The sequence below is a fragment of the Ranitomeya imitator genome, chromosome 1, assembly GCF_032444005.1.
Source record: "Ranitomeya imitator isolate aRanImi1 chromosome 1, aRanImi1.pri, whole genome shotgun sequence".
NCBI lineage: Eukaryota > Metazoa > Chordata > Amphibia > Anura > Dendrobatidae > Ranitomeya > Ranitomeya imitator.
In genome coordinates, this window is record NC_091282.1 from 292,529,186 (window position 1) to 292,547,412 (window position 18,227).

The 18,227-nt window shown below is 46.2% G+C and overlaps 1 protein-coding gene across 1 annotated transcript in view; it reads right to left on the reverse strand.

Moving 5' to 3' along the window:
* LOC138669751 (septin-2A) overlaps window positions 1–18,227 on the reverse strand; it is a 91,279-nt gene that overhangs the window by 13,410 nt on the left and 59,642 nt on the right. The window contains exons 10-12 of the mRNA XM_069756479.1: window positions 16,462–16,545; window positions 16,316–16,373; window positions 2,163–2,248 (exon numbers count right to left, since the gene is read on the reverse strand). Of these exons, the coding sequence (XP_069612580.1) occupies window positions 2,177–2,248; window positions 16,316–16,373; window positions 16,462–16,545 (214 nt within the window). The 3' untranslated portion in view covers window positions 2,163–2,176. The remainder of the gene's footprint in view (window positions 1–2,162; window positions 2,249–16,315; window positions 16,374–16,461; window positions 16,546–18,227) is intronic.

Sequence of the window (18,227 nt, forward strand, 5' to 3'; positions counted from 1 at the left end):
CAGTACAATTACAGCTTGTATAGTTTTTTTTTTTTTAATTTAACAGGGAATCTATCAGCTAAATTTCACAAATCAGAATTGACATGTAAAAGACTAGATCTGAGGCTTCTGTCACTCCAGCTCTATTCCCCACCCAATGCCGCTGCCTCCTCCTGCTTGAAAGCTTCTCAAGCCGATAGCTGCTACTACGCAGGAGCCGCCAGTGCCATCTTGGAAGAGGACATTTTTTTTTCTCTAGCAAGATGGCGTCGCCGGCTCCTGCGCAGTAGCTGCTATCGGATCACCTCCATATACACCAATAGCTGCTGATGCACAGGTACGGCCGGCATCATTTTTGAAATGGAGTTTTGTTTTTGTTTTTTAAGATAAATATTCATTATGTAAAATAGGGTCAGGTCACGGAGGAATCAATGAACGGTCAGAAGCCATGGTGAGTACCTAATCCGAGCACCACATGAAGACCCTCCACAGGCCATCCCAGGGCACGGGCATATCATTAACTGAAAACTGAAAATAATGATTAAACAACAACCACAAGACGGATTTCATCAACCCAGGTGTCATTTTAAATCAGTATAACGGCGCCAACCTGACACTGTCTGATGGTTCACTGTGCACAATCCTCCTACAGGTTCGCTTTAACTGTGCTAAATCATTTTACATTTTGATGTATCGAACTTTTGCAGCTATGGTGGTACTCATTTTTTGCCAATTTCAATTTTTTATTTTTTTTATTTTAGAGACCAGTCTAGTCTCCATTCCAGGTCAGTAGGTCCCCAGCAGCCATGGTAACCCATCGTCACACTGCAATCGCGTCAGAGGAGGGAGTGGTGGGAGAGGAGATGAGCATCGGAATCGCGCCACTTATATACCTCTGTAAATCTCTGTCAGGGGTATTAACTAGCAGCGATTGGAGCCAGATTTGATCGATGCTTTTGGAAGCAGGTGCTGTATCTTGATTAGTGTAGAGGTAACATAGGCGCTCTGCTACTGAAATTTAGGTGCATGCAAGTTCTATCAAGTGGTGAGGGTCACAGTGGTCAGACGTGTATCAGCTATTATGCAGATATGCGATAAATGTTCTTTCTGGAACAACCCCTTTAATGGTCTGCAATGCACTATTGATGCATGACATTATGTTATATGCTGCAAATAAGATCCAGTAAAATAGAAATATTCATAAAAGATGAGAGGTGATGTGATAAGGATTCAGTCAATAATAATGATGAGCGAGTATGCTAGGATAAGGTGTTATGTGAGCATGCTCGCTTATCACTAGTAGATAATCTGAAAAACGTAATCTGAAAACTAGTGGGGTTGTCCACTAGCCAGACAGCCCCTTTTTAGACGAAATAGACCCTCTTCTAAAAATAAATAAAACAACAGATACTCATCTCCTGAATCAGCGCCATTCCAGTGATGTCAGAACCGTGCCTCCACAACTTTGGATGTAGGGGCTCATGTGGCACTTTTTTGCTGTTGCGCTCTCACTTTAGTTTGCCTGACATTTGTCCTAGAGAAGAGACTCCTCAGGAGCCCAATGGTGACCACGGATTAGCTGCAGGGCTAACATGGTGTAACAATGTTACTGAACCCCCGGCAGACTCAGACAAAGTTGGAACGGCATCGTTGCTGAAGCCGAATATGATATTTGCTTCATAGGGGTGGTCTACCTCATTTTAAAAGGGGCTGTCCAGGCAGTGGTTAACCCTGTTAAGATGCATTAACATGCAGACCGTTTTACTCCAGCTGACTAGAATTTTATTACACAGGGTCAGAGACACACATGTTGTTCTACTGCGCTACATATGGAAAGATGGGGGTGTAGCGGATTATTTCCGCCATGGAATGTGCGCTCCAGAAACAAGGTCACGGAGGAGAAAATCAAAACAACAACATGGCAAAATCCAACAAATCAGAAGGAGAGGTTTACGCTTTCACTACGAGAAAAGTTATAGCACAAGCGCACGAAGCAGGGCCCTTGTACTGGTGTAGAACTGCGGAATGAAAGCCAGACATCTCTACTGGAATAGGAGGTCTGTCTGGAATGGAGAAACTGGGAACGTTACAAGAAAACAGCCCTAGATCCAGTCAGCGGAAGGTATACGGAGACTGTTCGTCTTTAGAGGAGGCTTCATGCATACATATATAGTAAGGCTTACCTAAAAGGGGCAGCTCACTCATCTCCGGGACCTTTCATCCTCATCTGAGCCTGCATTTGTGCGATCATCTCTTGCATTCTCCGCAGCTAGAAAATAAAGACAAAAGAAGAATCTAGTGAGCAATATTAAAAGAACTTCAATAAGTCAAGTACCAATGAAATGTGGATTCAGTAACCCAGGAAATGAGTGCATTCAGTGTCATGGGGAATGGAGCACTATAACACTTCGTGGAAAGACCATAAAATAAAGCATTAATATAGGACATCAAATAGTAATATAGTCACGGCTGTTTTACCTACAAAATGCTCACATTTTTAATGAAGAAATGAAAAATCTAAACTGTCTCATGGAGTTTTCCTGCTCTTTTTTTTTTTTTAAAGTGTTTATTTTAATCGCAGTCTGGCGGCCAATTCCCTTGCCCTAGTTACCAAGTGAATTTCCATTAGCTGGGTACAGTCAGGAAACGTGCCCACCACCACTCCTCCCCCATAAAGGTTCTGCTTGCAATGGACAAACGCCAACAAAGCTGAGACTAGAGTGCTAAGATCCAAGTTCTTAAGGAGGGAGGAGATCTGCCATGTACACATTAATATAGTTAGTAGAAAAGTCAACCATTTACCATGAAAGTAATAAAATAAAAGATCCGACATCCACGTTACAGAATATTAAAAAGCGAAACACAATAAAACTCCAATTAATGATATTCTGGAGATTCCATTGGTATTAGATTTACAAAATACTGATTTCACTACTTAAACCATGAGTTCACTTATTTTACAACGTATTAATATGTATGTGCACAGTATGTAAAATCACTGACAAACAATATTTAGGGGTAATGACAAAATTGCAATGTTGTCTTGAATAAACATATGGGTACATTATTATGTTGTGCCAATGTAACCATCTTTTAATTTGCCACTTCTTGTACATATCACCCCCTAAGGATGACCCTCCAATTGTTAATTACCCTCCAGGAGCCATTGGAACTGGCTTCTAGTTTCAGTGGCCCTGGTTAACTCTGCGTACTGCCGTCCGTCTCTCTCGGCCGTTCTCCTGCCAGAATAGCTGTGCCGTGTCTAGAACAGAGCTTCTAGTGTAAGACAGTATGTTATGGAAAGGGGTTCAGCCTCCTTAAATATAGTGCAGAGCTCATACCAGGAAGCAGCAGTGTACATGTGTGCTGGGGACGAAGAAGAACGATGACAGGAGGGGGCTGGGATTAGTTTAGCTTTGTTTGTTACCTGCTGCTGAGTTCAATGATATAAAACTGCCAATTCTGCTCTATTGATACATACTGCAGAAGATTATCTTTTATCATATGCATCAGTGGAGCAGTATTTCTAATTTCACAAATCTTACGCGTGTCCAGTAGGTGAAACACACAGCTCTACATTGCTGTGGAGGAGTGCAGGACAGATGAACTCTGCTAGAAGCATCTAATGATGTCAGCATACACTGCAGCTATATTGATGTAGATGGCAGAAGATAAATTGGGGCAGGCAGGGTACTGTACTGGAGCGTACAGTGTGCAGAAGCATAATGTGAACTCTACACTTTGATTAGCTGGATGATATCTCCGAAATGGGGCTAGTCAGGAGTGCACGAGATAAGGAGGGGGCTGCAGCACTTAAAGAGAGTGTTGCAGGAAAATGTGGTTTTAACAAATAAGAATAGGATGGTCCATTCAGCCATGTGAAGCTAAATGCACAAAGGGGCAGAAAGAGATGCAAAAAGGAGACAAAAAAGTACAAAGAAGACACTTTATGTTGAACTTAGTTTGTATATTAAGAATAAGTATACATTTACTGTGCTTTGTGAAAAATATTGTGACGCTGGGAAGAACCCTTCAATGTAAGTCTTTTCTTATGATGCAGTATTCAGGGATCTGCATTAATATTTACAGCAGATCTACCATTTGTAGTCATTTGCATCCCACCAAGGACAACATCTGCAAGGAGTTTGTATGTTCTCCCCGTGTTTGCGTGGGTTTCCTCCGCGTTCTCCGGTTTCCTCCCACATTCCAAAGACATACTGATAGGGATTCTAGATTGTGAGCCAAACTGTAAAGCGCTGCGGAATAGGTTAGCGCGATATAAAAATAAAGATTATTATTACTATTATTTGCAGGAACATTTTGCTGTCTGCACTTTTACACAGAAACGAAGCTGGAGGTTACACTGTACAGATATAAAGCCACTTCAGTCAGTCTGGACCAGGATAGAAAGGGAAAGGATGAATCTGAGAAATAAGGAGGAGCCCTCGTCTGACAGGATGTTCCCACGATGTTTGCTGCTGCACTGGTTTAAAAATATCTTCTGCCTGGACAATGACATGGGGAGAAGGACGGGGCAGAACTGCTGGCCAACAATAACATGTAGTGGATTCCAGTCTGAGTGCGGACCAGTGAGCAGTCACTGACGCGACTATGTGAGCTCAACCACAACTACTAAGCCAGTCAGTGCAAAGCAACCGCAGCCATTGTGTGCACTGGAATCCTAGCTCAATACACACGGCTGGACATGCACATGACCCAACAAAAGCACAATCTGCCAGCAAGAGTAAAAGGTTTGCTATTGTCTGACGGGAGAAAGCACTACACAAACAAAGCCTAAAGTTCAATACCGTGCACAAAAATAATGTCATACCATCTAACTACAACCAAAAGGGCTGAAGCAATGGGACCAACAGAGTTCTGATTAGAGTAGGTGAAAATCTAACTCAGCAGCGCAAGATCCCTGTCCACTAGGCAGCAGCAGACCACTTCTACAAGTTGCAGCCCACCTTACTACGCATATCTGATGATTTTTTACAGAAATAACCACCCCCTACCACGAAAAAAAAAAGGTCACGCAACAGTACAAATTCAAGGAACTTTGTAACATTTTATCAGATATCGGCTTCTTTCTCCACTTATATGACACCACTTCTCCTCCCCCTACTGAACTAGTCGCTCTAAAAACAAACAAAAAACCCTCAAATCCATTTTGCACAAGACAATACGAAGACAGAGTGAGGTGTCAGGACACATTGCACACTGAAAACTATTAACTGGGAAAGTGGCGAGAAGAATGAGAAATAGAGTGAGAAAACAAGCAGTGAAACAGAGATTGTACTTCAGTTTCTTTTCGCTTATCCCAGAGAAGGATTCACAGATACGCTTCTCAGTTCGTATGAATAATTTCACCCATACTACAGCTGATTCTTTCTGTTTGTTACACAGAAAGGAGAGCAGGAATGCTTCTACTTGTGCTGTTTATAGGAGACATCATAGCAGCTAGTGTCCTCTCACCAGCTCAGAGAAAAATGCAGATTAGAGACCGAGGTTGCAAAGGAAAAACTGGTTTTGGCTATGTATCTCTAGCTGAAAATTGCTTTGTATTCATCTTTAACTTTACCCCTTTTAGAGATCATTTAACCTCCAACTGCTTTGAACAGTTGACCCCTGGTCAGAATTACTGTTATTGTGAACAGTCAATAACAGTAATGCTGAGCAGAGGAGCCCAGGCTTTTACATGCCATTGTATCTCATGAAGACAACACTTGCACATTTGCTCACTCAGGACACTCTTTAAAAAACAGAGGCAATGTAATACAGTGTTACTCAAACTGCAGCTGTCCAGCTGTTGCAAAACTATAACTCCCATCTACATACATCTGTCCAATGCATACTGTGAGTTGTAAATTTGCAACATTTGGTGAACATTGCAATTCCCGAAAGGGGAGAAGCCTTGCCAAGCTCAGCTGGCTGGGGGCACAATGAGCAAGAGCTGCGACTTGCAGCAACTGACCAGCCTCACTCCATTTAGAGAGGGGAGGGGGCGGTTTACTTACAAACAACAACCCCTTTTACGCGTACAATTAAGTAATGGAGACCTACACAAATCCTAAAGCCATCTGTCTGCGCAACTTGTACAAGGATCAATCATGAAACAGCAGAGATACTGCTTTACTATCGACTCTGCACTGCATACCTTTCAGTGTGTTTTATGCCCAACAGTGAAAGATAGGGCACAGTTACGGATTTGTTGTAAGACACTGCTGTCATCAATATTATCCATTCTCATCCTAATTCCAGACTGGTATCACAGCACCCCCTTGTGGGCAAATGCCATAATAAAAGGATCAATTGATCACACAATAACAAAACTAGCAATTATGCTAAATGCTTTGGGGGGCTTTAATCAGTAAGCAGGTTCTGCCCCCTCCATTACAATGAGAAATAAGGGGGAGACAAACGAACATAGGGTGATATAGAAAGGTACAGATGAGAAAGGAGCTATGGAGTTGCTCACCTGAAAAGGGTCATGACTGTTACAACTCCAAAATTTACCTATGAATATTACATCTGCTCCAGTTCTCTTGCGCTATGAAGTTTGCTTTTGAAAAAGCGCTCTAAGCGAGTATGAAACATAAAAATAATAACTAAGACATTACTCTTCCATTCTGGAACTGCATCGTTTCTACAGCGGGGTGGTCTAATCAAACATCAATCTCCTTTTTCTACCTCTCCATTAGGCTGTGTGCGTCTTTGGTGCATTTTTTCCGTGCGGAAATGGGCCAGAAACGCTAGAGAATCCTTATGACAGCTAATTCAATGAGAATCGTGAAGCCTTGTGCACATTATCAGTAATTTTTCCTTGAGTATTTGCAGTGCGTTTTTTTCTGCAGCATATCAAATCTTTGTGCGGATTTTTAGCGTTTTTCACCCACTGACTTCAATTGAGTCAGACAAATCTGCAGCAAAAAACGCAGTTATAAAAATGCTTGTGGATTTGCACGAGTAACACCGGCAGCTCTGATGGGGGGGAATGTTACCGCCGGTAAGATTGTTACTGTCGGTCAGAGTGCTGCGGGTACACGCTGTGAGATGTCAGCGTGGCCCCGCAGAGGAACTCTTGACTAGCGGTAAAAAGTTTACCACTGGTCACAGGCGTCGGATGATAAGAGACTACTACTCCCATCAGGCTATGTCTGCTGTCACTTATAACAGTGATAGCAGGTGCCGCTGATGGGAGAAGTAGAAAAAAAAAACTTGTAAAATTATTAAATACATCTGCAAATAAACACAATTTACTCCCCTAACATCCAATCCTCGATGCCCATGTCTCCTGTAAACAATCAAAAATAATAAACAACCATAAACTATCCAGTCTGCCTTTGTCCACATAATTTTGAGTGTCCCAAGGCGATCTCACTTGTAGAACATTTACATCGGGAGATGTGACTGCTTTAACCGGCCGCCGACTACAGACTGACAGGAGCGTCATCGCTCCCACAGTGTATAGCGCTGAGCTAGTGAGAGTTCACATGAGTTCATCAGCTGATGAGCTCCGGTGTCTGTGTATAGCCAGATGTCATTGAGAGCAGTAACTGATGTGACGGCTCTCTAAGTCATCAGGATCATAGTGGGACATTATGGATTATCTTATTGGCGGACATGTGAGGAATATTGTTTATTATTTTAATTCTGTTACAGGAGACCATGGCTTCAGTGGATTGAGTGAGGATGCAAGTATCGTTTAATTTAGATTCAATAAAGGAGTCTCATCATTTCACATAAAGGACTTTATTCTGGGTGTGTGGTTTGTTTATAATATTACTATGAGGTTAGTATTGGGGACGACTCTCCATTACGAACCTCTGTGCTTGATGTCACCTGACAATACAAAGGTGACATCAACCCCAATACTATCACCCCACTTGTCACTGCACCAGGGCAAGTGGGCAGAGCGAAGCTAAGTGCCAGAATTGGTGCATCTTATGTATGTGCTTTTTCTGGGGTTGAGATTATGTTTTTAGTCTGGGAGGGGACCAGTATCCATGGCCCCTTCCTAAGCTATTAATATCAGACCGCAGCTGTCTGACTAGCTGTTTTTTTTCTGGGGCCCCCGTGTAAGCTAGCCAGTAAAGGCTAAGCAAACAGCTGTGATCTGATATTAATAGCCTGGGAACCTTTATGGCAATTGGCTCCTTCCCAGATTATTAACATCAGCCCTGAGCGTTTCCTTTGCTGGTTATGAAAATTACACGGAAGCCCAAGGATTTTATTATTTTTTTTTTTTACAAAAAATGGAAAAAACAAAAACAAAACCGGTATCGCAGCGAATGCTGATTTTTGCCAGTTGCCGTTTGGCTATAGTCTATGTAGCATCATTCTGTTAATCCTCCTACAGAGGCTCTTCACAATGTGTGCGTGTTTATTTAACTCTTTACTTACCGGTATAGTAATGAGGGTGTTTGGCTAATACCTCTTCATTACTAAACCTAGGGCTTGGTGTCATGGACAACTGCTGACACTAAGCCTTAATACCATTACCCTAATGCCACTGCATCAGAATGAAAAAGAAGGTGTTGAACCAGGAAATTACATCACAATACTTTCTTAATATCTTTACTTAGCGCTAAAAACAATACATTGCTGTACGTACAAAAACAGGATTTTTGGTTGCTTACCGTAAAATCTGTTTCTTGGAGCCTCCATTGGGGGACACAGGAACCATGGGTGTATGCTGCTGCCACAAGGAGGCTGACACTATGCACAAAAAAAAGTTAGCTCCTCCTCTGCAGTGTACACCCCACCGACTGGCATTATACTCTTCAGTTAGTGAGAAAGCAGTAGGAGATAAATAACAAGGTTGAAAACCATAACCACAAACTTGAGAACTGTAAACGTGAGAACAGTCAGAGAACATAAAACAACAGGAACTGAGAAACATTGGGAGGGAGCTGTGTCCCCCAATGGAGGCTCCAAGAAACAGATTTTACGGTAAGCAACCAAAAATCCCGTTTTCTTTATCGCCTCTCATTGGGGGACACAGGAACCATGGGACGTCCCAAAGCAGTCCCAAGGGCGGGAAAAACAGACTTCCATCAGGTCAAAGGACTCACCACTGCCGCCTGTAAGATCCTTCTGCCTAGGCTGGCGTCCGCCAAAGCGTAGGTATGGACCTTGTAAAATTTGGCGAACGTGTGGATGGAAGACCAAGTTGCCGCTTTGTAAAGCTGTAGGGTGGAAGCCCTGTGGCGCACCGCCCAGGTGGCGCCGACTGCCCGGGTAGAGTGAGCCTTGATCCCAGGAGGGGGCACTCTGTTCTTAACCCGGTAAGCCTCCAGAATTGCCGTTCTGATCCAGCGAGCCAATAGTCGCCTTAGAAGCCGGTTGGCCTCTGCGCGGGCCATCAGTAATGACGAAAAAAGAATCAGTCTTCCGGAAAGTGGACGTTCTATCCAGGTAGATCCTCACTGCCCTGACGAGGTCCAGCTTATTCAACGATCGCTCCAAAGGATGAGTCGGAGCTGGACAAAAGGAAGGTAGAACGATGTCCTCGTTGAGGTGGAAACCACCTTAGGAAGAAAGGAAGGCGGAGGACTGAGGACCACCTTGTCCTGGTGGATGACCAAGAACGGAGGACGGCAAGATAGAGCCGGCAACTCGGAAATGCGGCGGATAGAAGTGATGGCCACAAGAAAGGCCACATTCCAAGATAGGACTGACAGGGGAATCTCCCTGAGGGGCTCATAGGGGGAACCCTCAGAACGTCCAGTACCAGGTTTAAATCCCATGAATCCACAGGGGCCCTGTACGGAGGAACAGCGTGGGCCACTCCTTGAAGAAAGGTCTTAACCTGTGGTCGGGAAGCTAAAGTGTTCTGAAAAAGGATGGAAAGCGCAGAGACCTGGCCCTTCAGGGAACTAAGAGTCAGGCCTGAATCCAGTCCTGCCTGAAGGAAGGCCAAAATGGAAGGCAAGGAAAAGGACATAGGTGAAACGCGGTTGGACTCGCACCAACGGAAGTAAGCCTTCCAGGTACGATAGTAGATCCTGGAAGACGAAGGCTTCCGAGCCTGAATCATGGTGTGAATCACCCGGTCCGAAAGGCCGGACGCTCTTAGAACTGTGGTCTCAACAGCCACGCCGTTAAACTGAGCGACCGAGAATTCGGGTGGCAGATCGGACCCTGGGACAGCAGATCGGGCCTGTCTGGAAGGCGCCAGGGAGCATCCGCGAGAAGATTGACGAGCTCCGCGAACCAAGCTCTTCTGGGCCAATCCGGGGCGATCAGAATGACCGGCACCCCTTTCACTTTGATCTTTTTCAACAGATTGGGAAGTAATGGAAGGGGTGGGAACAGGTAGGGCAGCATGAACTGTGACCAAGGAATGGCCAGAGCGTCGACGCCCACTGCAAGAGGATCGCGAGACCTGGAGACGAACTGCGGAACCTTCCTGTTCATTCGAGACGCCGTGAGATCCACATCCGGAGTCCCCCATCGAAGACAAATCTGATGGAAGACCTCCGGATGCAAGGACCATTCCCCTGCCGCGAGGCCCTCGCGGCTGAGGAAATCGGCGGCCCAATTGTCCACGCCGGGGATATGCACCGCGGATATCACCGGAACCGTTGCCTCTGCCCAAAGGAGGATCTTGGATACCTCGGCAAGGGCCAAGGAGCTCCGAGTCCCCCCCTGATGGTTGACGTATGCCACAGCCGTGGCGTTGTCCGTCTGGATCCGGATAGGTAGGCCCCTGAGAATCCTTTCCCAGTGGCGGAGGGACAGAAAGATGGCCCGAATCTCTAGGACATTGATCGGCAGAGTTGACTCCTGAACAGTAAGGTGGCGAAAAACCGCACCCCAGCCGAGCAGGCTGGCGTCCGTCGTCACCACTTGCCAGTGAACTGGAAGGAAAGACCTGCCCTGGGAGATGAGAGGTGACGTCACCCACCAGTTGAGAGACCGTTTGACCCGAGAAGAGAGTCGGATCGGACGATCCAGGGAGAAGACAGACCTGTCCCACTGAGACAAAATGGCTTGCTGAAGGGGTCGCGAATGAAATTGGGTGATTGGAATCGCTTCTAAGGTTGCTACCATCCTCCCCAGAACCTTCATGGCCGATCGGAGGGAGGCCAAGGACCCTGCAGCAAGCGTATGTCCCGACAAAGAGTGGACCTCTTGTGTTTGGGAAGGAAGACTTTGGTCTGACGAGTGTCGAAGAGCATGCCGAGAAAGATGATGCGCTGAGAAGGGATAAGGCAGGACTTCTTCCGGTTGACCAGCCACCCGAAACGGGCTAGGGTGTCGAGAACAATGGACAGACTTTCGTGAGAATGAGAAAAGGAAGGAGCGACGGTCTGAAAATGTTCCTGGAGCACCGCAAAGCGCAGGAATCGATGATGTCCGGGGAATATCGGGACATGAAGGTAGGCGTCCTGAATATCTATGGAACACAGAAATTCTTGAAGCTCCATGGAAGCAATTACTGAACGAAGGGATTCCATCCTGAAGTGTCTCAGACGAACTCTCCTGTTCAGCAATTTGAGGTCCAGAATGGGGCGAACCTTGCAGTCTTTTTTCGGTACCACAAAAAGGTTTGAGTAGAAACCTGTGAAGCGTTCTTTTTCTGGGACGGGGACGAATACCCCGGCTTTGAGAAGAGAAGCGATGGCTGCGAAGAAACCCGGAAGTAGAGCAGGATCTCTTGGAGGTCGGGATTCAAAAAAACGATCCCGGGGTCGTGAAACAAACCATCTTGTATCCCCAGGATACAACTTCCCTGACCCATGCGTCCTCTACTGAGGAGATCCAGACATCCCTGAAGAAGAGAAGACGGCCGCCCAACCTGGGAGGTGGACTGGGGTCTTGCCGAGAGTCATGCCGAGGTGGAGTTTGACGCAGCGAAGTGGCCGAAATGGCCGTCTAGGAGGAGGGCGACGAGGTTTAGCCTGGGGAAGAAGAGAACTTGTACCCCCGGTGGCGTCCTTAATGATTTGGTCCAGCTTGGAACCAAAGAGGCGTGAGCCTTGAAAGGGCAGACTGGTAAGGGACCTCTTGGAGGATAAGTCCGCCTGCCAGGCCTTGAGCCAAACGGTCCGGTGGATGGCAACAGCATTGCTTGACGCCTGAGCCGCACAAGACGCGGCATCCAGAGAGGCGGAGACCAAGTATTCCCCTGCGTGGGAAATCTGGTTGGCAAGCTCCACCAGCTGTGCGGGCGGCGCCCAGTCCAGGATACCTCGACGGAGTTCTTTGGCCCATTTGGAAATGGATTTCGAAACCCAAGTGGAAGCAAAGGCTGGGCATAGAGCGGCTGCAGCTGCTTCAAAAGCTGACTTCGCAAAGGATTCTATAACTCGATCGTTAGAATCATTCAGAGATGCTCCGCCAGACAGCGGAAGCACCATGTTAGTGGACAGCCTGGAAACAGGGGGATCCACAGAGGGAGAAGCTGTCCAATTGGCGGTAAGTTCTGGAGAAAAGGGATATAACACACCAAGGCGTTTTCCCCTCTGAAAACGTCTGGTCGGGTTCTCTCTTTCTCTGGTCATGATTTCCTCGAATTCAGGATGAGGAGCGAAAAACTTGGAAAGAGGCTTAGCCCGTCTAAACGAAACCGCCTGATCTGCGGGTTCCGTAGAGGGATCCTTGATACCGCAGGTTTGATTTATAGCCCCAATGAGATTCTGGACCATATCCCTCATGGTGGCGATTTGGTTAGAATCCAGCTTCGAAATATCCTCCGAGGGCGCATCGGAGAATGCCTCGCCAGACTCAGGGGAGGAGGATCGGGAGGACGCCGACCGCAGAGGAGGGCCGTGTGGCGAGATGGAGCGGGAAGAGGACTCAGACCGTCGTTCCTGTCTGGACCTTTTGCGGCTTAGCATGGAGGGCTCGGACGGGGGGTTCCTGCGACCCGCTGGCTACTGCGGGAGTCTACAGGGGTAATCGGTCCAGCACGGACACCAGAGTTTGAGACACCTGTGTTAGATCGGCCACTGATTGTGACAGAGAGGAAGCCCAGCCTGGGATGGGGGTATCACTCTCTGGCGGATTGGCCGGGGGATCCTGGGCGGTGGGAACAATCGGGCTGCTGCAGGCCTGACAGAGCAGAGAGGACTGGCCTGAGGGAAGTTTGCTGTTACAGGACGAACATGCAAAGTACTTGACTAAGGCAGAAGAGGAAGAAGTAGGGGGACGAGAGAAGCCCCCTTTAGAGGTAGACATAATGAAAAAGGGGTCCCTGAAGAAAATGCCAGAGGGATAGGGGACAGGGGCGCAGAGGGGGGTGTCAGTCTGCAGTGCAGCTACTCACGGCCGATGAGAAGGCGGACCGGCTTGCGGTGTGGATCTCTGGAGAGAGAGGAAGCCCAGCCTGTAAAACTCCTGCTGCAATCTGCAGATGGTGACCGGCGAACGGATCCCAGGTGAAGGAGGCGCAGAACCGCGGGACCTTCGATAGAACTGTGCCCTCTGAAGTGTGGAGCGCGACTGTGGCGCCGAGCAGCGGCGCAGAGGAAGGGGCGGAGTCAGACTAGATGGCGCCGGTACAAATTGTTGGGCGGGAGAAAGCCCACCCGATGAAGTCGGAAGTGGGCGGAGCGAGGCAAGGGAAGTAGGCCCGGGCTGAAGCCGGGGCCTAAATTAGAGGCCAGCGACCGCCGGAAGAAAAGGGCCACGGCACGCCGCAGTAGAAAAAAACGGCGCGGCAGCATGCCCAGGCTGCCCCGCTGGAAAAGACAGAGCGGCCGCGAGTGAAAAACCCCCCGGCGCCGCAGGGAGAGGCGGAGCAGTAGCTTACAGGGCTGCCGCACCGGAGTAGTGCGGCCCCATTAACCCCGCGGCATCGGAGCACTGCGCCGCAGGGAGAAGCGGCGCGGCAGCCTGTCAGGGCTGTCACGCTGGAGAATGAAGAGCGCATTAAAAGCGCGGCGCTGGGTAGTGCGCCGCAGGCAGAAGCGGCACCATAGCCTGTCAGGGCTGGAACCGCGGCGTCGCATGGGATAGGAAGCGGCTATGTAGCCTGTAAAGGCCCCGCGCCGGATAGAAGACAGAGGGCCGCAGTGCCGCATGGAGCCACTGCGCGACGCAGCAATCCCAGGCCGAGCCGTTGCATCAGGATGCCAACAACGAACAGGTATTCTAGGAGCCCCTAGCAAGGCCCCCCCTATGAAAGATCTGGGATGGGATGGAATACTCACCTTAAACATCCCACGCCGATACTAACCTGAAAGAGGTATGAGAGGTCCAGGGGGCTGGTGATGGATGTCCTCGTCTCCGCAACCGACAGGCTCTGGTGGGCGAGTGGGTGGGGGACGGAGCCAGGACCGGACTTCTGAGCACGCTTGTGTGCCAGAATCATGGTCCTGCTGAGGGATCTATGAGGATACGGGGTGACAGTACACACCGTACTCATAGTTCGCCTTGTGGGACTACAGGTGTGACTGTTCATTCACCCTGTATCCCTCCGGAAAAACCTGAAAGAAAGCGACGCACGTTGAGGTAGATAAGGGTCTAATGAAAGACCCGTGTCCACCTCCTATTGACACTAAGCTAAAACTGAAGAGTATAATGCCAGTCGGTGGGGTGTACACTGCAGAGGAGGAGCTAACTTTTTTGTGCATAGTGTCAGCCTCCTAGTGGCAGCAGCATACACCATGGTTCCTGTGTTCCCCAATGAGAGGCGATAAAGAAAACACATTAAAAAATGCATACAAAAACACGGCAAAAATTAGCGATTTTGCTACCAAGAGACACAGAAACTTTGCAGAAATTTCTGCAAGCAAATACTCAACGTGTGCACATAGACTAAAAGGAGCTGCAAAGCATGAACACAAATTGCCTCCGGGTGTCATACTGATGTAAAAAAAATAAAATGGACAGGAAAAAAAAAATCATTCATTTTTTCTGGATGGCAAAAAGTAGTGATTTGACATACACTGGTCTGAACTCTTAGGCTATGTGCACACGTCCGGAATTGCGGCGGAAATTTCCACGGCAATTCCACAACTGTGCTGCAGGTAAAACGCATGCGGAATTGGCATGCGTTTTCCCGCTAAACTAGCGTTTTACAAGCGTAATTAGCTTGCAGAATGCTAGCGTTTTCCAAGCGATCTGTAGCATCACTTGGAAAACTGATTGACAGGTTGGTCACACTTGTCAAACATAGTATTTGACAAGTGTGACCAACTTTTTACTATTGATGCTACAAAAGATATAGTGTTAAAAATAATTAAAAAAAAAAATTGTGATATTCTCACCTTCCGGCGTCCCTTACAGCCTTCCCGCTCCTCGCGATGCTTCCGTTCCCAATATTGCCTAGCGGCAATGACCTCAGATGACGTAGCGGTCTCGCGAGACCACTACGTCATAACAGGTCTTTGCGGTAAAGCATCACTGGGAACGGGAGCATCGCGAGGAGCGGGAACGCTGCGATTGACGCCGGAAGGTGAGAATATCATGATTTATTCTTTTAATTCTTTTTTTTTTTTGTTAACAATTATATGGTTCCCAGCGCCTAGAGGAGAGTCTCCTCTCCTCCACCCTGGGTATCAACCGAACATGATCTGGTTAATTCCCGCATGGTGGGCATAGCCACATGCGGAAAGTAAGCGGATCAATGCATTCCTATGTGTGCGGAATCCCCGCGATTTCGCCAAAGGACTGAACATGCTGAATTTTTTTCCAGAATGCGATTCTGCTGCAGAAAAAAGGCAACATGTGCACAAAAATTGCGTATTGCAGTCTAATAATAGGATGCTTAATGTATGCGTTTTTTCGCTTTTTTATAGCGAAAAGCCGCTAAAAAAACCACAAAAAATCCTGAACGTGTGCACACAGCCTTAAGGTTAGGAAGCGAGACAAGACCCAATATGATAACACTTCTGTGTATTTGTTTTTATATAGTGAAACGGAAAATAAAAAAATAAAAAAAATCAAATATAATTTTAAATAAAATAAATTGAAATCAATATAAAAAAAACCCGATTTAGACAATAGGCAATTTTCTGATAGACACATCCAGTTAAAGCACCTGTCAAGAGGTGAACTAGGGGGAATGGTTACATGGCAGTATGATGTCCGTTTTTAAAACTAACCGCACAAGGACCCATATAATTTGGTGGAAATATTTCCACGTTCATTTTTGCTGATCTATGTCTCCCTTCTGAGTGCATGTCCAAATCTTCTCGGGTTTTGTGGATTAAATGTGGTCATTTAATGTGTGAGGCTTCATTAAGAAAGGGCGGTACAAGGCGGCCATCTGTTTTTTAAAGGATCTATTTTTTTGCCGAGACGTTGATGTGGATGAGCCCTAAACCGCACAATCGCAAATGATAATCTGAAGTAATCGGTCACACCTTCTCCGGGGTTCACTCACCTCCGCCTCCTTCTGCTGCAGAATCATGTCTTTATCCAACACCTCCTCTTCCACAGGCCTACAATGACAATAGTGGTGATATGATTTCTGATATTGACAGTATGTTCTCAGCGTGACTTGTTGGAACTGGACAAATGTACACTCACTTTCCAGTGCGTTTTAATCTCTCGGAGCGGAAGTTTTCATAGTGCAGATCCTGAGTGACCTCTTGTAGGTCCTGCATGTGTGTCCTGTGGAGATAAAAACACCGGAGCCTTCAAACCGTGAAGTCGGACCATGAAAACAGAAAGATGATCTATGAATAACGTGTCTGAGCCCACTCAATCTCAATGAAAAAAAACTTCCTACTGAGGGGAACAATTAGACGGTAGGGCCGGGGCCCGGTTCTCAGACGGTGTGAGTTCCTTTGTCAGAACAATATCCTTTTCATGGTAAACATGTAATAAAAGGATGAAGGGAGCACTGTACGTAGGCTGCAGACCACCAGTGTGTATATATGCCCAAGATGTGTTTCTAAGGAAAAATACAATTCCTTTATATTCATTTTTAACACTAGCACAGTGCCAATGTAGCACAGAAATATGAATCCCTGTCCAATCTGCCTCCATATTGGTCAACAACAAAAAGCCACATTCAGCCACTTCTTTCACGTTTGATGACTTTAGGTTTGAGTACAAGGTCAAGAGACTAAAGAACTGGAGGTCATTGATTCCTTCCCCAGAAGACACCACTTATAGTTACAGATAAATCCATCGGGGTTAAAACCGATGATTAGGCCAAAGATCAGGCATAGTCATCTGCTCTGACCCAGAACACCTGGTTAGAAAATCCACTAATACACCCCCTTTAAAGAATTCTACGTAAAAACAAGGAGCCCTTTTTTCCCCCAAAACTTCTCATCTCTTGGCCAGAATGGCTACAAAGAAGAACTCTTGCTCTGTAGGATCTGCTATTCTTCCTTGAATTAGACAACCCACCGATTTGATGTGACTGGGTACTGGTACTGTGCAATTCTTCATTTAACCTGTAGGGGTGCTGCAGGGAAACTGAACACAAATTACACTGATCCCTGATGGGAGACTCTAGTTGTGATCCGCTTATGGTCAAGGAAAGAAATAGTTGTTGATTGTATAGAATCTCTTTAATATAAGATTTCTCGCAACAGATTATATGTACAAAGGACAATATGAATGCTTGGAACAATAAAGCTCTTAAAGGGCCTGCCCTGAATTGTAATACCTATGAGCTAATCTTAAGGTAGGGTATCAATATTAGATAAACGTCAATGTGCTGCAACAAATTTAATATAGATTTAAAGCAGTTGTCTTTAATTTTAATAACAGAGTGATTATTGTTTATAAGATCACATTAACATTTTACGACTGTTTTATTATTCTCCGCACACTTTATAGTGCACAATAGGATTTTTTGGAATCTACGGTTTTCAGTTATTTATGGATCAGACCCCCACAGATGCTGAACTACTGAATTTATGCAATGAACAATAAATCTAAGTACACTTTATTTAACACTTCAATAATTTGATCACTCTATTCACTGAAAAAACAGTGAATGCTCGTACTAAAGTATAAACAACATGCAACAGTAATTCCTACTGGAAATTAACCAGAATAATTGTTGTCACCATACCAGCACATATTGTTTCAAAGGAGAAGAGCAAAGAAAAGAAAACGTCACATAAATATGTTCAATGATCACTGATGTAAGCATCTATATACCGTATTTACCGACAAGCTGAACAGTACTCACGATAACCAGCAGGTGTCACTGTGGTGGAAGCATTTCAATTAATGTTCAAAATCTAGAACTGATGGTTGAGCTTCCATTTAATTAAGAGATTTTCCCACTCAAAAAAGTGATGGCATATCCCACTATTGCAAAATGTTAATGC